The 24,457-nt window shown below is 39.6% G+C and overlaps 3 protein-coding genes and 2 long non-coding RNA genes across 5 annotated transcripts; 2 read left to right on the top strand and 3 right to left on the bottom strand.

Moving 5' to 3' along the window:
* The first annotated feature begins 191 nt into the window (after positions 1-191).
* On the top strand, positions 192-6,815 carry LOC146557035 (GTPase IMAP family member 8-like). Its single transcript, XM_085250543.1, has 6 exons — positions 192-930; positions 4,105-4,931; positions 5,058-5,065; positions 5,335-5,840; positions 5,926-5,987; positions 6,624-6,815. Exons 1-6 carry the CDS (start codon positions 192-194, stop codon positions 6,813-6,815), a joined length of 2,334 nt encoding a protein of 777 aa, XP_085106669.1.
* LOC146557036 (uncharacterized) lies at positions 1,874-3,768 on the bottom strand. The gene is made up of 3 exons (XR_014888884.1): positions 3,462-3,768; positions 3,175-3,261; positions 1,874-2,474 (listed from the first exon to the last, which is right to left on the bottom strand). It is a non-coding gene; the product is annotated as an uncharacterized LOC146557036 (long non-coding RNA).
* A 1,031-nt stretch (positions 6,816-7,846) lies between the features above and the next one.
* Positions 7,847-8,782, bottom strand: LOC146557034 (olfactory receptor 6N1-like). The gene has a single exon (XM_085250542.1). It carries the CDS (start codon positions 8,774-8,776, stop codon positions 7,847-7,849), a length of 930 nt encoding a protein of 309 aa, XP_085106668.1. The 5' UTR covers positions 8,777-8,782.
* Positions 8,783-14,803: 6,021 nt separating this feature from the next.
* LOC146557033 (olfactory receptor 6N1-like) lies at positions 14,804-15,739 on the bottom strand. Its single transcript, XM_085249192.1, has one exon. The coding sequence runs from the start codon at positions 15,731-15,733 to the stop codon at positions 14,804-14,806; it is 930 nt and encodes a 309-aa protein (XP_085105318.1). The 5' UTR covers positions 15,734-15,739.
* A 3,754-nt stretch (positions 15,740-19,493) lies between these two features.
* On the top strand, positions 19,494-20,633 carry LOC146557032 (uncharacterized). Its single transcript, XR_014888972.1, has 4 exons — positions 19,494-19,542; positions 19,958-20,015; positions 20,138-20,303; positions 20,541-20,633. It is a non-coding gene; the product is annotated as an uncharacterized LOC146557032 (long non-coding RNA).
* Positions 20,634-24,457: the final 3,824 nt, after the last annotated feature.

Genomic DNA, 24,457 nt, shown 5'->3' with positions numbered 1-24,457 from the left:
CAACATTTGCAAGGCTGATTGATTTTAGTATATTAAATCCAATTTGTTCTATTTTCTTATTCTGTACATAATTCATTGCAGTTAAGAGAATTTCAGCATTTTGCATAGTTCAGAGGAAAGTTGTGAAACCAGTGGGAGGGCTTTGTCTCACATCAGCTGCTTGCATGCCAGAGTTGTGGTAATTCAGTGACATGTTGTCCTCTCTGCTGGCAGAGAACAAACACATTCTCCAGGAGCTCAGGATTGTGCTCTTGGGACACGACTGGCTGGAGAAGAGTTTGACAGGAAACACTATCCTCAGCAGACAGATGTTTGACACCAGCAGAGATGTGAAGATGTGTGTTAAGAGACAAACTATTCTTGATGAAGGACTTAAAGTGGTTGTGGTCAGTACCCCTGAAAGATGGATTCACTATTCTGTCCAAGACCCCAGCCTGGTAAATATGAACACAGCAGCCTGCGTGGCCATGTGCCCACCGGGACCTCATGCTTTCCTCATGGTTATACCGATCAGCTCGCACAGAGGTCGGGAATGGACAGTAGAGGGACCTCTGGAGCAGTTAAATGACACCCTGTGGAGGAACACGATAGTAATATTCACGAGATATGAGCAGCTGAGAGGGATGTCTGTGGAGAGTTACATTGCAAAATACAAGTTTCTGAAAAGCCTTTTGGACAAATGCATGTATAGATACCACCTTTTAGATACAAGCACTTGGGGAGAAGATGATCCCACTCAGGTTAAAGAACTTTTGGAGAAGATTGATGCAGTGGTTGAAGAAAATATAAAAGCAGGAGGAGTTGGTTATGTGACTAGAAATGACAAACTGTTCAGGATAACAGAGAGCCAAAGGAAAAAGGTGGAGGAGAGGGCGACTTTAAGGCGAATGAATGTGCATATGGTTAAAAGAACCCTCACATTTCTACTGGGTAAGCGTCACTTCATGCACCTATCATATTTGTTTTTTCAAGACATAATAATAATTGAACCAAAACAAAATGTGAAAATAAAAAAAAAAGTAGAAAAAAAAGAAAAATAAATCAAAATGATTTAAATTATACCCCCCTCCCAGGCCCATAACTGCCATCTTCACCAATTGTGAGGCATAACGGCATTAGTGGAAAGGGGAAAAAAATACAATCATTAGCACTCAGAGATTCAGTGATATTTATTTACACATATCAACATTTGCATTCAACAGACTAATCATCCATCCACCACAAACTGTGATGTTATTACTTATGTAGCTCAGAAAATTAGATCGGGTACAATCATTTTTATAATACTACAAACATTAATGTTTGTAATATGATAAATTACCTGGACTCATTTCTCCTTAGCCCAAGTAAAACATTTTTGCTGTTGTCTCTGGTTCCAGGTGTTTCATTGTGGTTGTACTTACTGTTTTATTTTGTTAGTCTTTTGTGTCATTTATATTATGTTCAGTTTTCTTTCCCCCATTTCTCCCTCTAGCTGTGTCTTTCTTCCTGCTCCTGTTTTCTCTCAGTTTGGATGTTTTAATCCTGATTCATGATTCACGGCAATAATGCTCTTTTTTGCGTGTTGAGACTCCTCTCAAGACTGCATTCAGTGTTGCTTGTGCACTTTTCTTACCACGCTTTTCCCTTCTGGTCAACTTTCCATTAATATGCTTTGATTCTGTGGTTGTCTTTTTGTTTGTTTTTAATAAGAACAATGCAAATACTGCTTTAAATACCAAGAATCATTTAAATACATAAAATGCCAAAATGTTTATTTAAATGTATGACACTAAATTAGATCAGAGGCGGAGCCAGACATTTGAAACACCCGGGGCTTAGCCCAAAAGGATAGTATGCATGTGGGATTTTTTTTTCCCTGGGGGGGGGGGGGTAGAAATGACTGAAAGATTAATTGGCTCTGTTTTGAGTTTTGTTCAAAAAAGAATGACTTCATATAGGGAAAAATATATATCACATGTGCAGAACACCTTAAACTAGTTTTTTAATTAAGCAGCAAGGCAGAACAAAATCAGGGCTGTATCAAGACACGAGGACTAAACCCCAATTCAACCAGACCAAGAACTGATCCAGAATTAAAACAGGACTACAACAGTTCAAAATCAGGACTACTTGGGACTTAACCAAGACAGAACCAGAATCAGAACTAGATGATAGTAGCACTAAAAATCATCATAGACCTGCACTACATTTATTTTTTAATTTTACCAAAGTACAATATTTAGATTGAGAAAGGTTTATATAATTATTTAGCCTTGTTGTGCAAACAAGCCTGCATAACTTAATAAATATAGAATTTGAAAAATAACAAACCTAAAAAGAAACACTAGGTATGAGATACATGAGTACCTATGATACGGTGATACTTTTGGTAAACAACCATTTGACTAACATGTGTGTCTCACCTGCTCTTGTTCATCTCTGTTCTGTCCTCATTCTCCATCTCCCTCTCTGTTCCTCTCTCTCTCTTTGTGCTGACAATCATCAAATATACAGATATTTACAAACTCTTCAGATAAAAACACAAACACTTTTTAATTGTAACATCAAATCAGACTAAATGTTTATTTTTTTTAGATTGATAAATATAAAAAACATATTTGTTAACTTTAAGAGTAAAGAGAGAAATCGTCTGTATTTCTTAATTGCAAATGGCACCAAATTGTATTCAAAATTGAGCCACACTTATGGAGCTCCATAGTTCTTTTCCTGGTGTTTTGGTTGACATCTCTTGATTTTCCCATGTCACAGAAACAGGCTCTGTGTTTTGCCTTATATGCATCCACAGCTGTGCCACCTGTTTACTCACATGGACTCTACTAACCTATCAGAAGCTTCTTCAGCTCAGAATGGAATCGTCTGGAGTTTTCTTATTAATTAACAATAAACTTAGTGTACATGTACTCCTAAATTTGATGAAAGTGATAAAAAACAGAAAGCTCTGTCTCTCTTTATTGTGACATTTAACTAATTCAAAAGATATTTCAATATTTATCTAAAACAAAAGTTTACTCTAAATTGATGTTGTGCAGTAAAAATGTTTTATGTTTTCTCCCTAAAGTGTAAATATCTGGTTACAAATGTGAATATCCTGCTGTGTACTGAAATTCCTCTTGTTTTGCATACAAATATACTGAACAACATACAAAGCATAATATATAAAATAACATTTACCTGAGTTTTTCTTTGAAAGAACCCTCTAATGTCCATTCTTATATTTCAGTACATAACTGAAACCGATTTAGTCGGGGAGGGTAAGAACTGAAAATATGAAATAAACACACGTAAGCTAAGAATCTCTAAAAAAATAGCATTTGTTCGGCTTTTCATTTCGCCATTTGTTGATTCACTTGAAGAGCAAGTAACGTAATATGGGTCAAGTGATCAGTTTGATATCAATCTTTCGTGATGCACCGTCATATTTACATTATTTGTACGGTACGAATGATTTGGTTTGGTACCTGGTCAAACTTAAGCTCTCCTTAGTATGGCTGGCTCCGTCTCTCCAACAGCGCACTGACGGGCAGCAGCTGCCCCGCCCCCTCGCTCAGTCGCTTAGTGCCTGAGCTTGGATCATACCAATATCAGGGGGGGATTCACGCACAGTCGTAAATTCCCACAGTGTGCACTATGTGCTTCGAATATTGTGTGTACTTTTTGTTTTATACAGTTGTCAGCCAGGCATCTAACTATGAAAAAATTGCACTCCAAAATACCCCGGGCTTCTGACAAAACAACCCGGGCTTAAGCCCAGTAAGCCACCCCCACGCTCCGCCCCTGAATTAGATCATTTCAATGACAAAATTGCTCTTTACTGCTGGATGTGTTCATACACAACTTTATGCTAACAGTGTCATGATATCAAAATAAGTCAGGTATTCAAAGGTTCTCTTTGAATACCTGAAGCTGCTGAAAATCAGCTATTATGGTTCTTCCAAGTACTAACAGTAGTAAAATCTCTAATGAAGGAAACTTCTCATTCAAACCAGCATTGTGGAAACATCTAAAATTCATCATTCTCATTTACCTGAAACAACTGCAAGATGGAAATATACATTTGCAAAGCTAACATCATTACCTAAATCTTGCATTTCTGCAATACAGGAGAGTTTCCCCCAATTTCAGCGCTTCGAATTCTGGTAGTGGGACCGAAGCAGGCTGGGAAAAGCTCAGCTGGAAACAATCTTCTTGGTGGTGAAGTCTTTGCTGTGGGACAGTCAACATCACAGGTCACTGAGAGGGAGGGTGGTGCTGGCAAACTGCAAATAACTGTTGTGGACACTCCAGGATGGCATGGACGATACTGTTCCGAGGACACTCCATGGGAAGTACAGGATCGAATTACTAGCAGTGCATCCCCGTGGGCTCCTACTCCTCATGCTGTCCTGGTGGTTGTACGTGCCGATGAGACCTTCACTGAAACCGACAGAATTAGAGCAGAGGAACACTTAAGCTTGTTCGGTCTCTGGGTGTGGATGCGAAGTATTGTGTTGTTCACCTGGGGAGACAAACTGGGAGTCACTCCCATTGAAGAGCACATTGAAAGATGGCCAGCTCTGCAGCAGCTTGTGGACAAATGTGGAAACAGATATCATGTTTTTGATAACTTAAACAGGGTCGGAGACATCCAGGTTAGAGCACTACTGGAGAAGATTGAGGAGACGGTGGTGGAGAACGATGCCAGATACTTGGTACAGAGTTTCATGAATCTCCAGGAAAGCAACAAAAAGCTGGAAAAGAGCTCCAAAAAGACTGTGAGGCAACTGAAGAAGGTTAAAGCAGAGAATAATGTCCTGAAAAAGACAGTTGAGGAGAGGGAAAGGACAGTAGAAGATATGATCAAGATAGCTAAAGAGGAAGATGGACAGGTTCGGGCTTTGAAGGTGACAACAGAAGATGAGAAGGAGTGGTTAAAGAAAGATGGGGCGATCGTGGCTCAAGAGTTGGGAGTTCGCCTTGTAATCGGAAGGTTGCCGGTTCGAGCCCCGGCTCGGACAGTCTCGGTCGTTGTGTCCTTGGGCAAGACACTTCACCCGTTGCCTACTGGTGGTGGTCAGAGGGCCCGGTGGCGCCAGTGTCCGGCAGCCTCGCCTCTGTCAGTGCGCCCCAGGGTGGCTACAATGTAGCTGCCATCACCAGTGTGTGACTGGGTGGATGACTGGATATGTAAAGCGCTTTGGGGTCCTTAGGGACTAGTAAAGCGCTATATAAATACAGGCCATTTACCATCAGCTGCCCTCCTCTTGAAAGAAACTGATTAATATGGGAGCAGGCAAAAAAGACCTCTGTTTGTTATTAAACGCAGTTAAAGAAAGATTATGAAGAAAAGATAAGCATTCTAAACACTGAAAACACTCAACTCAAGAAGGACATTATGGAAAAAGACAGGGTGATAAAAGAGCTGTGTGCAGTGAAAAGACATTTCATAAAGTCTACAAAGCAAAGGAGTGAAGGGGACAAAGAAAAGCTTGAGGAAAAGATGAAGGCACAAGAGCAAGAAATTGCAGGCTTAAAGAAATTGTGTGTAAAGAAAGAAAAAGACACGGAGCAAATGCTGATGGATCACAGGCAAGAAGTGATGAAGCTCAAAGAGATGACGGAACAGCTGAAAAAAGAAAATGAAGATGCAAAGAAAATGTTGAAAGTGGCGATCAGTAGGATGCAGAGGCACTACAAAGAGACGGAAACTAACGGGACAAATAAGATGAACACCGTGCACTTTAATAAAGGTGATCATGGAAAAACTGTGGCAGACCTAAAGTTGCTGGAGGAGCTTAGCAGAAGACCAAACTGGGCATTCACAATACCTTCAAGTCATCATCGACATGTCATCAACCACTGTGAGTATGAGAAAGTGATCCTGAGTGTGGTTACACAATAATGAGTATACTCTGTAAGAACAAAGTCAAAATGTCACTCATTAAGTTCCAGAAGCAGAGCAGAAGAGCCTGGCTGTGCCGGACAGTGGTGCCAATGTCCAGTACAAGGTGAGTAAAAATGGAGTTGACAGTCCGACCATGATGAACGCACAAAACGCTCTAGATAAGACTAAGTTTCTTTTATGTGAACACAAAGGTCTTTACAGCTTTCCTAAAATACATTCCTAAAGTTTTTCATGCATCTCAGCCTCATTTATATCCATAACACATCAGTTTGATTTATTTATTTGTGCTTCATTTGAAGCATCAGAGTGGAACATGTATGACAATTGATTCAAATTATGATAAGGATTAATTCATTGGGCCTCCCTAATTTAATGGCAATCAACCAGAAGTAATTATGTAAATATTTCACGCTGGGTTGAGGTATTTGACTCCACAAATACAATTTATTTCACTAAATTCACATCACTTACCTGAAAAAGTTATTTTAAGTTTCAGGAATATTATACGCATCCAAAATGTTTTGCAGATGCATTGTCATCAGGATTTTTTAGATTAGCTGTTTTCCCATTTTCCCAAACTACTGCCCAAATCCATTTAAGTGTGTTTACTCCAATGCTACTACGTCCTTTACTTATTCTTGCAAAAATCAAGTATGCTAACACACTGTACTGGAATACAACCCACAGTGTATTAAATAACTGAAAGATTGCCTAGTACAGTCCCTTTTTTCCCCAACAGAAAGAGTCTGCGAACCCAGCAAGCAGACATGAAGCAGGCTTGACTTCATCATGGCTCAGAGCCGGAGGTGCAGCCTTCGGAGCAGCAGCTGGAGCCTTTGTGGCCTCATCCAGGGTGGGCACAGGGATGAATGCCAGGTCAGCTGGCTGGGCTGCAGCTGGGGCTCTCCTGGGCAGCTTATTGGTCCAATAAATTAGATACCTGATTCAAGAGACCTAAGATCTATTATATGACCATGTTCAGTGTACAGACGAAATATGGTCTTGGCTTCTACTGCTTTTGTGTTCTGTACGTGAAACTCAGTAACCCAAAGTGCATTTATTTGATTTTTTTAATGCCACATTGGAAATAATGTCAGCTGTACACTTTGATCTGCTGAATGTTAACAGCAACTGAGTAACTAGATGCAGATGCCAAAATTATACTCACATCACAACAGTTTTTGTGCTTTATTTTGGCTTTGAATAACTGGTAGTTTGAACATAAGTCCTCTGTATGGAAATAGATGGTAAAATAAAATATATATTGTACAGGATATGGCAGAAATGTTGGGGCATCTTAAACTATCAGACTTTTAGAAGATTTTCTGCTCACCCAACTCTGTGCCTGAAAATTGTACGTTCCAAAGTTTGACTTATACAAGGTCTTTTTTCACACATGGAAATCTAAAGCAAAGTTTGAATTAATATGAATATCTCAAAAACTATTAAAGATAAAAGCCTGAAATTTTCCTTAGTCTTACTGATTCAATTGTATGATTGTATGCTTCTAATAAGGAAACCTGATCTCTGACCTGACACATGCCTGACAAAAATCCTATTGATGGAAAAAATGTTTTTCCAAGAACATTTTAAAATAAAATAGTAAAATAGTTCCTCAAACCCTTTTCCGTTCTATTTATGCTATGACACAAAAAAGCTTCAGTTTAAGACAAATGTTTTTAATTCTCTTACATTCCACATGTGTATTTGTGTGTCTATTTTCAATTTGATTTGCATACAGCAGCAGAAAAACATCTTGTACTTCATATAACAACAAATAATTTCAATAAAAATGAACAATGAGCTGAAACAAATCCCCATTATTTTCCTGGATAAATGATGGGGCTCAGGGATGTATTCCTGACAAAATACTGAAACATGAATTTGCACCCTGTTTTGTCACTGTCTATGAACAAAGAAATAATGAGAAAAACATTGAGTGATTAAACTTTATTAAAGTGGTTAATTTTGTTTACGGTAAACAAAACTCAGAATTTTATTTCGTATTTTGGTAAGTTTAAATCCATAAATGAGGGGATTCATAACTGGAGGGATGACGAGAAATTCAATAGCGATGAAGTTTTGGAGGCTTTGGGGTAAATCTGCAGAGCCAAATCGCATATACATCAAATCAAAAAGTATTACAATCAAAAATGTGATTAAAGAAGTCAGATGGGGCACACAGGTCTGCATAAACTTCGCCCTGTCTTCTTTGGACGTTACAGATGTTTTAATAAGATGCATGTACGTCCACATTATGAAAAACCCATGCGAAATATACATGATAATTGTTGCATATGAAACAACACTATTTAAAAGGGTGTCTGTGTCAGAGCAAGCAAGTTTAACAATTACCCAGTTCACACAGAAGACCTTCTCAATTTTTGATCTGCATAAGGTCAGTCTTGATGTTAGCAGAATACTGATGGAAAAAATGCATAAAGGAGTCAGCCAGGAGAAACACACCAGCTGAGAGAGCCTCCTCTTAGTCATGAAAGAGTGGTAGTGCAGAGGGCGACATATAGCCAGATACCTGTCAAAGGCCATGACAGCTAAAATGGACAAATCACAGCAAGCAAATGAGTACATGATAAAAGCTTGTAAAAGGCACCCTTCATAGGAGATTTCTTGAGAAGACGACAGCAGATCTAACAGGAATTTTGGGTAGAAACCTGTGGTCCCATAAATTGCATTAATGCAAAAACTGCTCAGTAAAATGTACATAGGTTCATGGAGGTTTTCATCCAAGACAATGAGCACAATCAGAGACACATTGATTAATATGATCATACAGTAATACATTAATGTGAGTGAGAAGATGGTAAGTCTGATATTCATTGTCTCATTAAATCCAGAGAGAGTGAACATTCTCACAACAGAAACATTATCCATAATCAGAGAGCAATACTCACAATTTCAAATGTTCAGATTATACCTGACGAGTGTTCAAAATGCAGAGTGAGCAGCTACACTGTGCTGTGTATTCTCACTCCGCTCTCATTCAGCACCGTCTATTAATAAACGCTTTGATGATGACAGCACAACAGCTGGGAATTCAAACTCATATTGCCGGTCCTCTAATAACTCGTTTCCGTACGTATAAAAAAAATTGCATTCAGTTTCAGTAATTGAGTATTTTTGATTGTCTAAGGAGCTTGGAAAGAAAAGCTTCTGGACTTCTTTAAGTTGCTTGAAGACGTTGCACCTCTCATCCGAGAGCTTCTTCAGGTCTAGCCTAGAACTGAAGAACCTTCACAGATGAGTGTTTTTGATATTAGAAAACTTTAAGAATTTGTGAATTGTTAACTTGTTAAGTAATATTTTTTCTAACTATGAATTATGTAAAAATTGCTGTAAAAATTAGATTATGTTAACTCTAGATGTCTGGCCTGTAGTGTTTTATAAATTTGATTTTTGCAGTGTACAGTGGTTAAGGTGTTCTGGTCCTGGGTTCAGTGTATAGAATTTTGTTCTGTTATTATTAAATATTCTTTGTTTAATGCCTAGTTTGTTTGTTTACATTTTCATCTTGTATTTTTTCTTGTATTAGTATTTTAAGTATTGAGTTAATTGTTCCAGTTACTATTTAGATCAGTTTATTATTTATAGTTTATACTTTTACTTTGTGTTTCTCAGTTTAGTTATTATTGCTAACTTCCTATTTTACTTAGGCCCTGTCTTGTGTTTTGTGCTACTTTCCCTCCTATGATGTGGTGATTATCCGCACCTGCAACTTATTTTGCACTTCCACTACACATAACATCTGGACTAATGGCGAAACAACTGGTTGCTCAGTGTTTCAACATCTGGAAGAAAAAACTGCTATCACAACTAAAGATCGACAAGGTACAACACGAATGCTACACCAGGGGGGAACAAGGTCGTCAGGTCAGGGGGGTGATATCATCTCGACCCTCCGAGATTGGGTATCAAGTGCCAAGGCCAACTGATGTGTGTGAGGTGTTTATTGTAAGAACACCTGACTTGACAGATATGATCATTGCTAAGCTGGAAACCTGGACCCTCTATGGCTGATTACAAAGCCCATATGAAGAACCATCTGAAGGTTATGGAAAATCCCTACTGTGACTATCATCGAAACCAACCAGCTGATCTACACTATGGCAGCAGTGATCAGTGAGGTGCTTGGCTACAAGATGAACAGCTACAAGGAGCAGTACCCTCCTTGTAGAAGGAGACTAGAAGCCAAGACAAGATGGAGGGAAGTGAGCCAAACATCGGAGCTGCAAAAAGGTGTGACGAAGAAATAAAATCATACTTGAGGCCTTGGAAATAGGGATGGGTATTAGGTTTTACCCGAAACCAGTGCCAAACCGGTACTTTTGAAATGGTGCCGGTGCTTAAACGGTGCTCGAACCGGTGCTCGAACCGGTGCTTAAAGAATGGAAAACACAAACTTTGTCCAAAAACCTCTCATGTTTAGCTGTTTTTTGTAAAAAGATAACAATGTTAGCCCTTTCTGCAGCTATAGGGCATATATGGTATCGTTCTTGGCTGGAGGCAGTGCTTAAACAATGGAATAAACACAAACTTTGTCCAAAAACCTCTCATGTTGTTGTTGCTGTTTCCCACTTTTTCTTTGGTCATTTTAGCCTTTTTGGCCAGGGTGAAGGGAGTACCTGCCATCAAACAAGAAGACAGCCGCATGTAACTACGACAGTGTTTGCTAGTTCACCTTACATGCATTGATTTAATAACGTGGTTAGCCTACACAACGTAAATTAAACACGAACTACATTAAGCTACTGACCCAGAGGAGAACGGCTGCTGCTGCCATCATCATCCGTCATCATTTCTGCTACACCGGCAGGGCTAGGGGCCTGGACTCTCCTCCGCGGGTTCTTGGGGGATGTTGCTAACCCCGCGTCCGAGGCACCATACCCGCAGTAGATGTGCTCGGTGTGAGGTCTCGCAGCAAGCTATCAAATACGGTTCATTTCTCAGCTTTTAACAAAACACTATAAGTCGCCAGGTTCGTCGTCAGATTCAAGGAGTTACCTCCTTTGCACAGTATCACCTTAAAGTACTTGTTGCAGGCTGCTGAGTTTGCATATTTTGCTGTGAAGTACAGCCAGACTTTTGACTGCTTCGCCTTGGGCATTTTTAATCTGTAGCTCTGCTCTAAAAGAACGTACGTACCTGGGCCCGCCTACTATCCTTGGAAAGGTAAAATGATTGGCTAGAATCTGAAGTGTATGACATCTCAGGGAAAAAAAAGCACTGAAATAAAGCACCGAAATGTGTTCTACTTTTCGGTCTGGTTACTACCGTTTATGTCACAACCTGTGCCATCATGGCACTGGATACCAGTACCCATTCCTACTTGGTAACTGCCAAGCAAAGACTCACAACCTTGGCTTGCCGTTTGAAGAGGTATACTAGAGAGATCGGAGTGAAGACCACACCAGCTTCCCTGAACAGGCTCCAGTAACCATCACAGTGGCAGATATCCAAGGCATAGTCTCAAGAATAAAGAGCTGGAAAGTAACAAGTCCCTGGGAGGCAGCAAACACCAAATATCTGCAGAAAGTAAGGCAAGTCCTGAGGAGACAGCTGAATGGGAAGAATGCAAGATTTAGGCAATCAACATCTCATCAAATACCCTGTTGGGATAATCAGTGAGACAAAGGAGGAGAAAGAAGCCACGGACCCCAAAACATCGAAGCTCCTAACAAGGCATGAATGGTTTCACCACAAGTCCACCCCAACCCTGAGACTAAACTAAGTGAAAGGAATTAGAGAATTACAGGACCACTATCCAGGATGAAACAACAAAGATCCAGGAGTACATCAGGAAAATGATCACGACCTATAGAGTGCTTAGTGAATACTTCAGGCAGCAGAAACCCGAGATAAAAGAAGAGGAATCATCATGGAAGCAAAGGTCCCTGAATGGTATGTACCACTGGAAGATAGAAGAGGTGACTGGTATCAAGAAATCCTATAAAGCGAGACTGAAAGACAGCACAAAGGTACTAATCATAGCAGCACAGGAACAAGCCCTAGGTACAAGATCCATAGAGGCTGAGGCTACCACACCAGCAAATACCCTAAGACCAGGTTGTACACTCTTGGCTTCCTTCTCCCCTCAGGCCATTTAGTGCTCAATACTAGACTAAATACTAGTTCAGCAACACTAGTTAGCAGAGGTTAGCAGATACTGTTGCTCAGGCGCTCTCGGGCTCTGTTGTTAAACTGGATTGTTTATCAATTGGAAGATCGATGGATTGTTCCCTGATTCCCCCAGATTCCTCCCGAGTTGCCCCCAATGGATCCATCAGAGTGTGTAATATCCATCCATCCATTCGCTTCCGCTTATCCTTTTCAGGGTCGCGGGGGGCGCTGGAGCCTATCCCAGGTGTCATAGGGCGAGAGGCAGGGTACACCCTGGACAGGTCGCCAGTCTGTCGCAGGGCCAACACACAGGGACAGACAACCATTCGCACTCACATTCATTCGCACATTCACACCTAGTGACAATTTGGATTATCCAATTAACCTATCCCCACAAGTTGCATGTCTTTGGACGGTGGGAGGAAGCCAGAGTACCCGGAGGAAACCCACGCAAACACGGGGAGAACATGCAAACTCCACACAGAAATGGTGGAATTGAACTCAGGACCTTCTTGCTGTGCGGCAACAGTGCTAACCACCGTGCCACCGTGCTGCCCTAGTGTGTAATATTAATATTTATTTTTTTATTTATTTTTTTATTATGTTGCTCTTTGTTGTTTGCTTTCTCTTCTGTTTTTTTTTTTTTTTTTCTCCATACAGGTGACCCAGACTGGTACTTTTAAATGGACTGGTACTTACATAGTGGCTTTCTACTCAATTTGAGCACTCAAAACACTTTGTACTCATCTCATTCACTCAGTCATACACACAGAGTGTTTTTACCTTTTTTTTTTTTTTAATGTGTAATATTAAAAAGGTAAAAACACAAGTACCAGTCTGGCATTTTTGTTAGTGGGTCTGAGGCGAGGCCCACTAACAAAATTGTGAAGAATGCTGATAGAATAAAATAGAATAGAATAGAATAATAATTTATTGTGAGTCTCATCCAGGACATCAATGAATAAGTTAGCAGGTGAACCAACTGCAGAACTGTAATAACACCTTAACACTAAATACTGAATAAAAAAAGGAGATCAGCATGAGCCAGCACAGTCACATATCACTTCTTTTCAACAACACCACAGTGAAGATGGCCAGCAGCACGAAACTCCTGGGCATACAGATAGACCTGTCCTGTTCACTGCACAGTGGAGCTCTTGTAAAAGAGAGCCTTTTGCCCCAATTAAGAAAAGGTCACCTTCCCTTTCCCATCTCTACTACTCTCTTTGCATCTCTGATTGGTCAAGAGCCTGCTTTGCTTTAGACTGGCAATCCCTGAATATAGTGGTGGGGACAGCAGAGAATACTTATGGGACTCCACTTCCCCACATCTGGGATGATGCCTGACCAAAGCAAACAAACACATACGTGACCTCTCCCACCCCTACCACACACTGTTCTGCCTGCTGGATTCATGTTTAACTTTTGGACCTTCAGGCCATACTCAGTGCAGATGTTCCTGTATACTATACTGGCTACTTGGTTATAGGATTTTGTGCTATACGTCTATATCCTTCTGCAACAGCACCCTATCTGAAAAAAGGGAGGCAGCTTTTAAAGCAGCAGCCACCCACTGTGTGGATTCCAAATTCATAGAAAATATTGTTCTATCTTTGGTTCTATTATCTATATCTATTTTGTGAACTGTTATATATAGATGTCAGGTATTCTATATTTATCTAAACTAGCTTTTTAATATCAGTGTGGCTGGGCTGCAGCTGGGGCTCTCCTGGGCAGCTTATTGGTCCAATAAATTAGATACCTGATTCAAGAGACCTAAGATCTATTATATGACCATGTTCAGTGTACAGACGAAATATGGTCTTGGCTTCTACTGCTTTTGTTTTCTGTACGTGAAACTCAGTAACCCAAAGTGCATTTATTTGATTTTTTTAATGCCACATTGGAAATAATGTCAGCTGTACACTTTGATCTGCTGAATGTTAACAGCAACTGAGTAACTAGATGCAGATGCCAAAATTATACTCACATCACAACAGTTTTTGTGCTTTATTTTGGCTTTGAATAACTGGTAGTTTGAACATAAGTCCTCTGTATGGAAATAGATGGTAAAATAAAATATATATTGTACAGGATATGGCAGAAATGTTGGGGCATCTTAAACTATCAGACTTTTAGAAGATTTTCTGCTCACCCAACTCTGTGCCTGAAAATTGTACGTTCCAAAGTTTGACTTATACAAGGTCTTTTTTCACACATGGAAATCTAAAGCAAAGTTTGAATTAATATGAATATCTCAAAAACTATTAAAGATAAAAGCCTGAAATTTTCCTTAGTCTTACTGATTCAATTGTATGATTGTATGCTTCTAATAAGGAAACCTGATCTCTGACCTGACACATGCCTGACAAAAATCCTATTGATGGAAAAAATGTTTTTCCAAGAACATTTTAAAATAAAATAGTAAAATAGTTCCTCAAACCCTTTTCCGTTCTATTTATGCTATGACACAAAAAAGCTTCAGTTTAAGACAAATGTTTTTAATTCTCTTACATTCCACATGTGTATTTGTGTGTCTATTTTCAATTTGATTTGCATACAGCAGCAGAAAAACATCTTGTACTTCATATAACAACAAATAATTTCAATAAAAATGAACAATGAGCTGAAACAAATCCCCATTATTTTCCTGGATAAATGATGGGGCTCAGGGATGTATCCCTGACAAAATACTGAAACATGAATTTGCACCCTGTTTTGTCACTGTCTATGAACAAAGAAATAATGAGAAAAACATTGAGTGATTAAACTTTATTAAAGTGGTTATTTTTGTTTACGGTAAACAAAACTCAGAATTTTATTTCGTATTTTGGTAAGTTTAAATCCATAAATGAGGGGATTCATAACTGGAGGGATGACGAGAAATTCAATAGCGATGAAGTTTTGGAGGCTTTGGGGTAAATCTGCAGAGCCAAATCGCATATACATCAAATCAAAAAGTATTACAATCAAAAATGTGATTAAAGAAGTCAGATGGGGCACACAGGTCTGCATAAACTTCGCCCTGTCTTCTTTGGACCTTACAGATGTTTTAATAAGATGCATGTACGTCCACATTATGAAAAACCCATGCAAAATATACATGATAATTGTTGCATATGAAACAACACTATTTAAAAGGGTGTCTGTGTCAGAGCAAGCAAGTTTAACAATTACCCAGTTCACACAGAAGACCTTCTCAATTTTTGATCTGCATAAGGTCAGTCTTGATGTTAGCAGAATACCGATGGAAATAATGCATAAAGGAGTCAGCCAGGAGAAACACACCAGCTGAGAGAGCCTCCTCTTAGTCATGAAAGAGTGGTAGTGCAGAGGGCGACATATAGCCAGATACCTGTCAAAGGCCATGACAGCTAAAATGGACAAATCACAGCAAGCAAATGAGTACATGATAAAAGCTTGTAAAAGGCACCCTTCATAGGAGATTCTGTGAGAAGACGACAGCAGATCTAACAGGAATTTTGGGTAGAAACCTGTGGTCCCATAAATTGCATTAATGCAAAAACTGCTCAGTAAAATGTACATAGGTTCATGGAGGTTTTCATCCAAGACAATGAGCACAATCAGAGACACATTGATTAATATGATCATACAGTAATACATTAATGTGAGTGAGAAGATGGTAAGTCTGATATTCCTTGTCTCATTAAATCCAGAGAGAGTGAACATTCTCACAACAGAAACATTATCCATAATCAGAGAGCAATACTCACAATTTCAAATGTTCAGATTATACCTGACGAGTGTTCAAAATGCAGAGTGAGCAGCTACACTGTGCTGTGTATTCTCACTCCGCTCTCATTCAGCACCGTCTATTAATAAACGCTTTGATGATGACAGCACAACAGCTGGGAATTCAAACTCATACACTGTAAACCCGAATGTTCAAAGTAATTAAACAGATTAAGTAGTGTATACTCAAAGTCTTCAAAAAGTTCTGTTAACTTAAATATGTCAAGTTCGTATAACATGTTCTTCTTTTTGAGTAAATGAAACTAATAATATTTGATTGAATTTAACTATTTCTATATTAAGTAAGCATCACTTAAAATAATAACTTAAGCACAACGTAACACAGTTAAGTTAGGACATATAAGAATGGTAAAGTCCTGTTATTTTTGTTGTTTCAAGTAGGTAGGATTTAATAATAAACTTAATTTATGTAGCACATGCTAAAATACAATAAAATCTCAAAGTGTTTCACCAAATAAGTAAAATCAAATTGTCTTAAATGCATTAGTGGAAGACAAAATGTATTTATTTTAATATTCATTGTTTTATCACTGTGTCCTACATATATATTTTTAATTTTTTCCGTAAGTGTTGAGCAGCTGCAGGGCCCTGTTTCAGGAAGCCGGTTTGGAAAACTCAGAGTGAAAAATGACACTCACGGTTGAGTAACCCCGAACTGTCCAACTCGGAATATTCCGTTTCAGAAAGGCTGATAACAATTAGTTCAGTCAACGCGGAGTTGCTTTAACCCCAAGTGAAGCGCGCGGACGAGGATACATAAAGCCCTGATAAGCGGAGCACAGATTAAGCGAGTCACCATGGAGACGGAGGGAAAGAAGGCGCGGTCAATGTATTTTACAGCGCTTGAGGCCGAAATTCTGATGGCAGCATATGCCGATAACATGCAAATTCCGCGGAAAAAAGTAACACAGCCACAGCTGCAAAAGCATGCATGGCAAAACATAGCCGACAGAGTCAATGCGTGAGTGTTAATATAAACATTGATCTAGGGATTTCCACCCATTTAACACGTTATTTTATCATATGTTATTTTATTTGTTATTTTATACATTTTATTTTGTGATGTGATGTGAGCGCAGGTGCAACCCAACAGGCCCCAAACGTGCCTGGCAGCAAGTAAAAATGAAATATAAAAATATAGTCCAAACAGGTAAGGTGTAATTGTATTATGAGCCGTAGTGCTTGGTCTGTTTGTCCCATGTAAATCAATTGCAGTTAGAGGCTACATTAATTTTCTTTCTGTAAGCACTTATTGAAATTATCTGAGCACATTACAAGTACATATTTGCTTACTCTGTATGCTCAAATGTGGCCCGTTATAGCCAACAGAAAAAAAGCGGAGGCCCGAAAAACAGGTGGGGGTCCTCCACCACCACCACTCACAGAGGCTGAGCAGTTGGCCCTCAGCCAAAACAGTGGGCGCCCTGTGGCCGAAGGCATCTCTGCGGGGACATCCTCTGAGTCAATAACCCCGCAAGACACAAGTGCCTACATAAGGGGTAAATTCAAAATAATACATGATGTGCATACATCCTTTCTTCACAGTCACCTTTGCAGTGCTGCTCATTCATTTGATAAACTCTTTACCATAATGGATTATTTTGTAGTGAAGTTATTTTCCGACTGATCTTGCCTTCCCTCAGCCTTGGTTGTCTTTGAGAGCATAATGACAATGAAGTGTAAGGTGCTTGGTATGTTTGTTAATTGCCATTTGGTCCCTTGTAAGTTATAAGTGACCTGTATAAACCTCATATTCTATCAGTTGATGGTGTACTGCATCTGGTGCAGCCTCCTGTTGAGCCAGACCAACATGCAGTTGTGAGTAATACTCCACAGATTATATGAGTTTACAGTAGAACAGCAATGTTGTCTATTTCTTTACTACAGGAAAATAATGAAGAAACATTGACAGCTGTTAAGGAGGAGGAAGCAACAGAGACACTTTATGAGGTTTACATCTTTTAATACTTTGTGTACAGGAAATACAGGCGACCAATAAAGCCAGTTGAACAAAAAATCTGTTTATTCTTCTTTCAACATGTTGAGGTGATGGGTCAAAAGAAATGATTGTGACATATGGTGTCTCTGACTGCTCTTCCATCTTGTATGTCCGTGGGAGGGTCAGGATGTTCATGGTTTGGATCACTGCTGATGTTTGGTTCAGAAGGACAGTGTTCTCCTCTAATTGTGGCAATGTTGTGAAGAATCACACATGCCACAATAATGTCACATGCCCTTTCTGGGGTGACCCTGAGTCTTTGCAGGCACTGGAACCGGGCCTTAAGCATTCCGATAGTCATTTCAATTCTGGCTCTTGTCCTGCAATTAGCCAGATTATATCGCTGCTGTGGGCCCGGTTCAGGGTCAGGGTAAGGGGTAAGCAAATAGGGTAAACATGGATACCCCCTATCACCAAGCAAGTAGCCAGTGAACTCTCCTAAGACAGAAGGGTACACTTCAGTTCAAATGTCCCTGAAGCAATTGGTCTTTATATATTTTAAAGTATTCTCAACTCACCATGTCCAAATTTTGTGCTCAGTGTACATTCACGGAATATTTGTGAGTCATGGACAGAGCCTGGCCACTTGGCTTCCACATTTGTGATAATGTTGGCAGCATCACATATGATCTTCACAGTGCAGAGAACACAAATTAGCATCCATTACTATAATGAAATAATTTGTTAGTTTGACATGCTACAGGGAACTATGTACCTGTACATTAATGCTGTGGAAAGACTTCCTGTTCACATAGTCTCCTTCATTTACTGAAGGAGCAATGACTGGAATGTGAGTGCCATCTGTACAGCCAATCACGCCTGGGAACCCTGAAAATAAATGTGCAATTTAAGTAGTAGTCCAAGTATCACCACATCATACATTAAGTTTTGGTCATCCTGATACCTGCAATTTTGTGGCATCCCTCTTTGATAAATCTTGTGGGTCTGTGACCGGGGAACACCACAGACGAGTACAGGAGACGTTTCAGTGCAACTGTAACATTCCTGACTGCCCGACAGACGGTAGCCTTGGAAACGTGCTCAGCGTCACCAATATTATACAGAAAGCTCCCGTTTGCAAGAAACCGAAGTGCAATACAAATAATATGCAATGAACTGAGAGCATGTCCGCGATGTGTCACATGCGTAATATATGGCCTGAGGATGTTATCCAAATAAATTATAGATTGTGCTGAGAAACGGTAACGTTCGCACAGAAAATCATCAGGAAATGATAAAATGTCCAAACGCGCTCTGATCACTCTCTCCCGGCGGAGAGCTCTGCGGAGAATTTGGGCTTCACGATCTACTGGCTCTTCAAGGAAGTGGCACGCCATGTCCGACACTTCCTACTGTCAGGTTTCCAACAAAGGGGCGGAGACAGTCAGGGTTAGTTGTGGTAAACCTGCTAGGGGGCAGGTTAGCTTCACGGCGTGTGTCGTCATAGTGACTCACTCAGGCTGCAGCTGAACTCGCTTTGTGAAACCGAAAACCCAGAGTTTTCGTTAACTCAGGGTATACTTACTCAGTTTTTCCACTAAACCGGCTTCCTGAAACAGGGCCCAGGAATCAATTTTTATTCCGAGTTAATCTCTGATTCACCCTCCGAAGCGGAAGGCGGCGCTAATGAGCATTAATACGAAACACAGAAGAAGTAAAGGTATATGGGCGGGAACAGCACCAAAGAGGCAACATGGACGACTGGAGAAAGTTGGACCTAACGGCAGCAACTAGCATCACTGGACTTACAGTAAGTTTTCAATGTTGATATTAGTTTATTGTTAAAATACGAATATTTAGTTGTATTTTGGGTGCGTGTCGAAAAGAATAGCAGAAATGTCGGTCCGTGTTTTTTATGTGCTTTGCTGCTCTCCCCGAAGGAAACTTTGCGCTTGCAGAGCTAGCATTAAGTTGTTGTAATGAGGGTAGCAGGCGGTTTAAAAAGTTAGATACTACTTGCTCTAGAGGTGGCGCCCGGTCGCCTAGTATGAAACAAAGTATTTTAATCTCTCTAAATTTTTAAACCCCCTCTCATGACTCAGAATAGTTGGGTCCAAACAAGCCCGTTGTCCCTGCAGTTACACAACGGAGATGCCTGTCTGCAGTGAGAGTGCTTTCAAGCAGTTTTCTTGTTAGAAACGCTATATTTTAAACTATATGTGCAGGGTTAGGGTTGTGAAGGAGCTCTTGGACCTCTGGCCTGCTCTAAAAATGGAGTCTGAGGTAATATGGATCAGCTCTGTTTAAAATGAAAATTGTAATTCTTACTCATGTGGCAGCTTTTTGCTGCTTTATAAAGATGTGCGAGATTCTTCAAATTGAACTGTATTGTCCTTCTGCTGTAGTTGTATGCAGAGTTTCAGCGGATTACAAATCAGAACCTGCCCAATACATTCTACGCTGAACTTGACCGCCATCTTCCTCGACTGATGACCTTATTCAGCCAGGGCATCAAAAACTGGGAAGACAGCAGATGCCCTGGTTGAAATTCTAAGAATTCACAATGAACAGGTAATAATAGATTGTTACACATTTCATAGGTTGAACCAGTGGAACATTGGACAGGTTCAATGATTTAAATGAGCTTTTTGAATTTTGCTATTACTCCACTTTGTGTTTGCTATTTGTCTGACTGTATTAAAGATGTGAACAGGTTATTTGTGGACATATGTTCTGATTTGACTGTTGTTTTTGTTGTTGTTCAGTAAACTCACCAGTATATAAAATTCTGTTTTTATCTGGAAATAGGAAATCCATGATATCCACACCAAGTGCACTACCGTTCTCCCTGCCCTTCCTGTCTATCTGCATGAGGATGTCTCTGGATTTTTCAGAACCTGCACTGTGAGTGTCCTTAAGTATCTAACAGATACTACTGTGTATATAAACAGTGCATCAAAGTACAAACATGTATTTTGATGCACTGTTTGGACTTACCTTTGTTTAGTCTACTCCTGTGTATTTCCTTTAGCTTAGTTTCAGTCTATCTCACACCACTTGATTCTCTGGTGAATTAGCTGATTTATGTGTGCAGAACATGGATCTTCTGTTTTTCACCTCTTACAGTGAGACTCAGGTCTCCCTTGTAAAAGAGGTATTGGATCTCAGTGGGAGTTGGTAAAATGAGAAATTATATGTCGTCTGTTGTATTTCTTGGGTTAGATTGTGATTAGTATCTCTTTTTCATTAATTCAGGACGAATCTGATGAGTTGGAGCTTGATGGTGTTGAAGTGGCCCTCTTCACTGTCATCAGTGACCATCACACAACAAGTCCAGTTCACTACCAACCTGTGAAAATCTCTGTCGTCATTGAAAGTGATGCTGTGTTCAGTCTCCCCAGATTTGGTGAAGCCTTCCTAGTAATGTTTGGACTGATCTATGCACTTCACCTCAGCTACCCCAAAGCCCTGACCAACACTTTAGAATTTACTCAAAAGATTTTATTTGGTCTAGAAAGTGGTAAACTGTCACCCAGGTTACAGACCCTCAAGAATGACTTGGTTATGTAGGAACTCATCTGAAAGAAGGATGCAGGGTGAAGCATTATAAAAGGCTAGTTCAAAGTTCTCTCCTTTCATCTAAATAATGCCTCAAAACATTATTAGATTACTCTACAGGTGTTCAGCCAATAGGTCCAAACTATACAACGTGCCTTTGTTCTCATTAACATAATGCAAAGCAACACTAATGTTTTGTATGTTTTTAATGTTTTTCGTAATACTATTTCCAAAACATTGTGGGCTGCGCAAGATGACCTAAATTTCACTGTTTGATACTGGTTAATGTAAAACAAATAGCATTGTAATTCACTCAAATTGCTGCCTTGTTGTCTTATTCAGATATTAGCCAGAGAGCCAAAAGCACATTTTGATATTATTAATTATTATTTTTCATTACTCTGACAGTTTTCCTGACTAAACAATTTTTGGTCTACTTATTTTAATTTATAAATGTTTTTGTTAATTATTTTTAATTTATGTAATTTTTTTTTTAAAATGTATTTAATTTCAACATAGTGCTAAAAGGGAGCAGGCAAGATACTGTTCAATGGCAGATGTTTATGACTTTTGCATATTAAGTTACCGATACTCAGTGTAATTGAGGCAATCAATTGCCTCAAAAATTTTAAGTTTTGGGTCACATGTTTTTAAGTATCAAGTAGTCAACATATTTGACTAACGTGTACTTAAAATAATGACAACACAAACTAATAAACATTTGAGTTTTGTTAACATAAAAATGTTGTAGTTGTGTACTTATTTTTTATAAGTTCTGTGAACTTATTTCTTTGAATTTGTAAACTTGAAACTTTAAGTCATATTAACTGCAAATATTTGAGTTGACCGTTCTCAAAAGATACAAGTACCATGTAATCCAAACTTTTATGTTCTGGAAAAATTTGGCTTTTGAGTTGATCAACTCAAAAAAATTGAGGCAATCGATTGCCTCAATTTTTTTGAGTTCTGGTAACTTATTCGGGTTTACAGTGTATTGCCGGTCCTCTAATAACTCGTTTCCGTACGTATAAAAAAAATTGCATTCAGTTTCAGTAATTGAGTATTTTTGATTGTCTAAGGAGCTTGGAAAGAAAAGCTTCTGGACTTCTTTAAGTTGCTTGAAGACGTTGCACCTCTCATCCGAGAGCTTCTTCAGGTCTAGCCTAGAACTGAAGAACCTTCACAGATGAGTGTTTTTGATATTAGAAAACTTTAAGAATTTGTGAATTGTTAACTTGTTAAGTAATATTTTTTCTAACTATGAATTATGTAAAAATTGCTGTAAAAATTAGATTATGTTAACTCTAGATGTCTGGCCTGTAGTGTTTTATAAATTTGATTTTTGCAGTGTACAGTGGTTAAGGTGTTCTGGTCCTGGGTTCAGTGTATAGAATTTTGTTCTGTTATTATTAAATATTCTTTGTTTAATGCCTAGTTTGTTTGTTTACATTTTCATCTTGTATTTTTTCTTGTATTAGTATTTTAAGTATTGAGTTAATTGTTCCAGTTACTATTTAGATCAGTTTATTATTTATAGTTTATACTTTTACTTTGTGTTTCTCAGTTTAGTTATTATTGCTAACTTCCTATTTTACTTAGGCCCTGTCTTGTGTTTTGTGCTACTTTCCCTCCTATGATGTGGTGATTATCCGCACCTGCAACTTATTTTGCACTTCCACTACACATAACATCTGGACTAATGGCGAAACAACTGGTTGCTCAGTGTTTCAACATCTGGAAGAAAAAACTGCTATCACAACTAAAGATCGACAAGGTACAACACGAATGCTACACCAGGGGGGAACAAGGTCGTCAGGTCAGGGGGGTGATATCATCTCGACCCTCCGAGATTGGGTATCAAGTGCCAAGGCCAACTGATGTGTGTGAGGTGTTTATTGTAAGAACACCTGACTTGACAGATATGATCATTGCTAAGCTGGAAACCTGGACCCTCTATGGCTGATTACAAAGCCCATATGAAGAACCATCTGAAGGTTATGGAAAATCCCTACTGTGACTATCATCGAAACCAACCAGCTGATCTACACTATGGCAGCAGTGATCAGTGAGGTGCTTGGCTACAAGATGAACAGCTACAAGGAGCAGTACCCTCCTTGTAGAAGGAGACTAGAAGCCAAGACAAGATGGAGGGAAGTGAGCCAAACATCGGAGCTGCAAAAAGGTGTGACGAAGAAATAAAATCATACTTGAGGCCTTGGAAATAGGGATGGGTATTAGGTTTTACCCGAAACCAGTGCCAAACCGGTACTTTTGAAATGGTGCCGGTGCTTAAACGGTGCTCGAACCGGTGCTCGAACCGGTGCTTAAAGAATGGAAAACACAAACTTTGTCCAAAAACCTCTCATGTTTAGCTGTTTTTTGTAAAAAGATAACAATGTTAGCCCTTTCTGCAGCTATAGGGCATATATGGTATCGTTCTTGGCTGGAGGCAGTGCTTAAACAATGGAATAAACACAAACTTTGTCCAAAAACCTCTCATGTTGTTGTTGCTGTTTCCCACTTTTTCTTTGGTCATTTTAGCCTTTTTGGCCAGGGTGAAGGGAGTACCTGCCATCAAACAAGAAGACAGCCGCATGTAACTACGACAGTGTTTGCTAGTTCACCTTACATGCATTGATTTAATAACGTGGTTAGCCTACACAACGTAAATTAAACACGAACTACATTAAGCTACTGACCCAGAGGAGAACGGCTGCTGCTGCCATCATCATCCGTCATCATTTCTGCTACACCGGCAGGGCTAGGGGCCTGGACTCTCCTCCGCGGGTTCTTGGGGGATGTTGCTAACCCCGGGTCCGAGGCACCATACCCGCAGTAGATGTGCTCGGTGTGAGGTCTCGCAGCAAGCTATCAAATACGGTTCATTTCTCAGCTTTTAACAAAACACTATAAGTCGCCAGGTTCGTCGTCAGATTCAAGGAGTTACCTCCTTTGCACAGTATCACCTTAAAGTACTTGTTGCAGGCTGCTGAGTTTGCATATTTTGCTGTGAAGTACAGCCAGACTTTTGACTGCTTCGCCTTGGGCATTTTTAATCTGTAGCTCTGCTCTAAAAGAACGTACGTACCTGGGCCCGCCTACTATCCTTGGAAAGGTAAAATGATTGGCTAGAATCTGAAGTGTATGACATCTCAGGAAAAAAAAAG

The sequence above is a fragment of the Mchenga conophoros genome, linkage group LG16 (assembly GCF_057382185.1).
Source record: "Mchenga conophoros isolate Kocher_MC1m ecotype Shallow Benthic linkage group LG16, M_conophoros_male_GT1.1, whole genome shotgun sequence".
Lineage (NCBI taxonomy): Eukaryota > Metazoa > Chordata > Actinopteri > Cichliformes > Cichlidae > Mchenga > Mchenga conophoros.
This window is presented reverse-complemented; position numbering and strand designations above follow the sequence as displayed.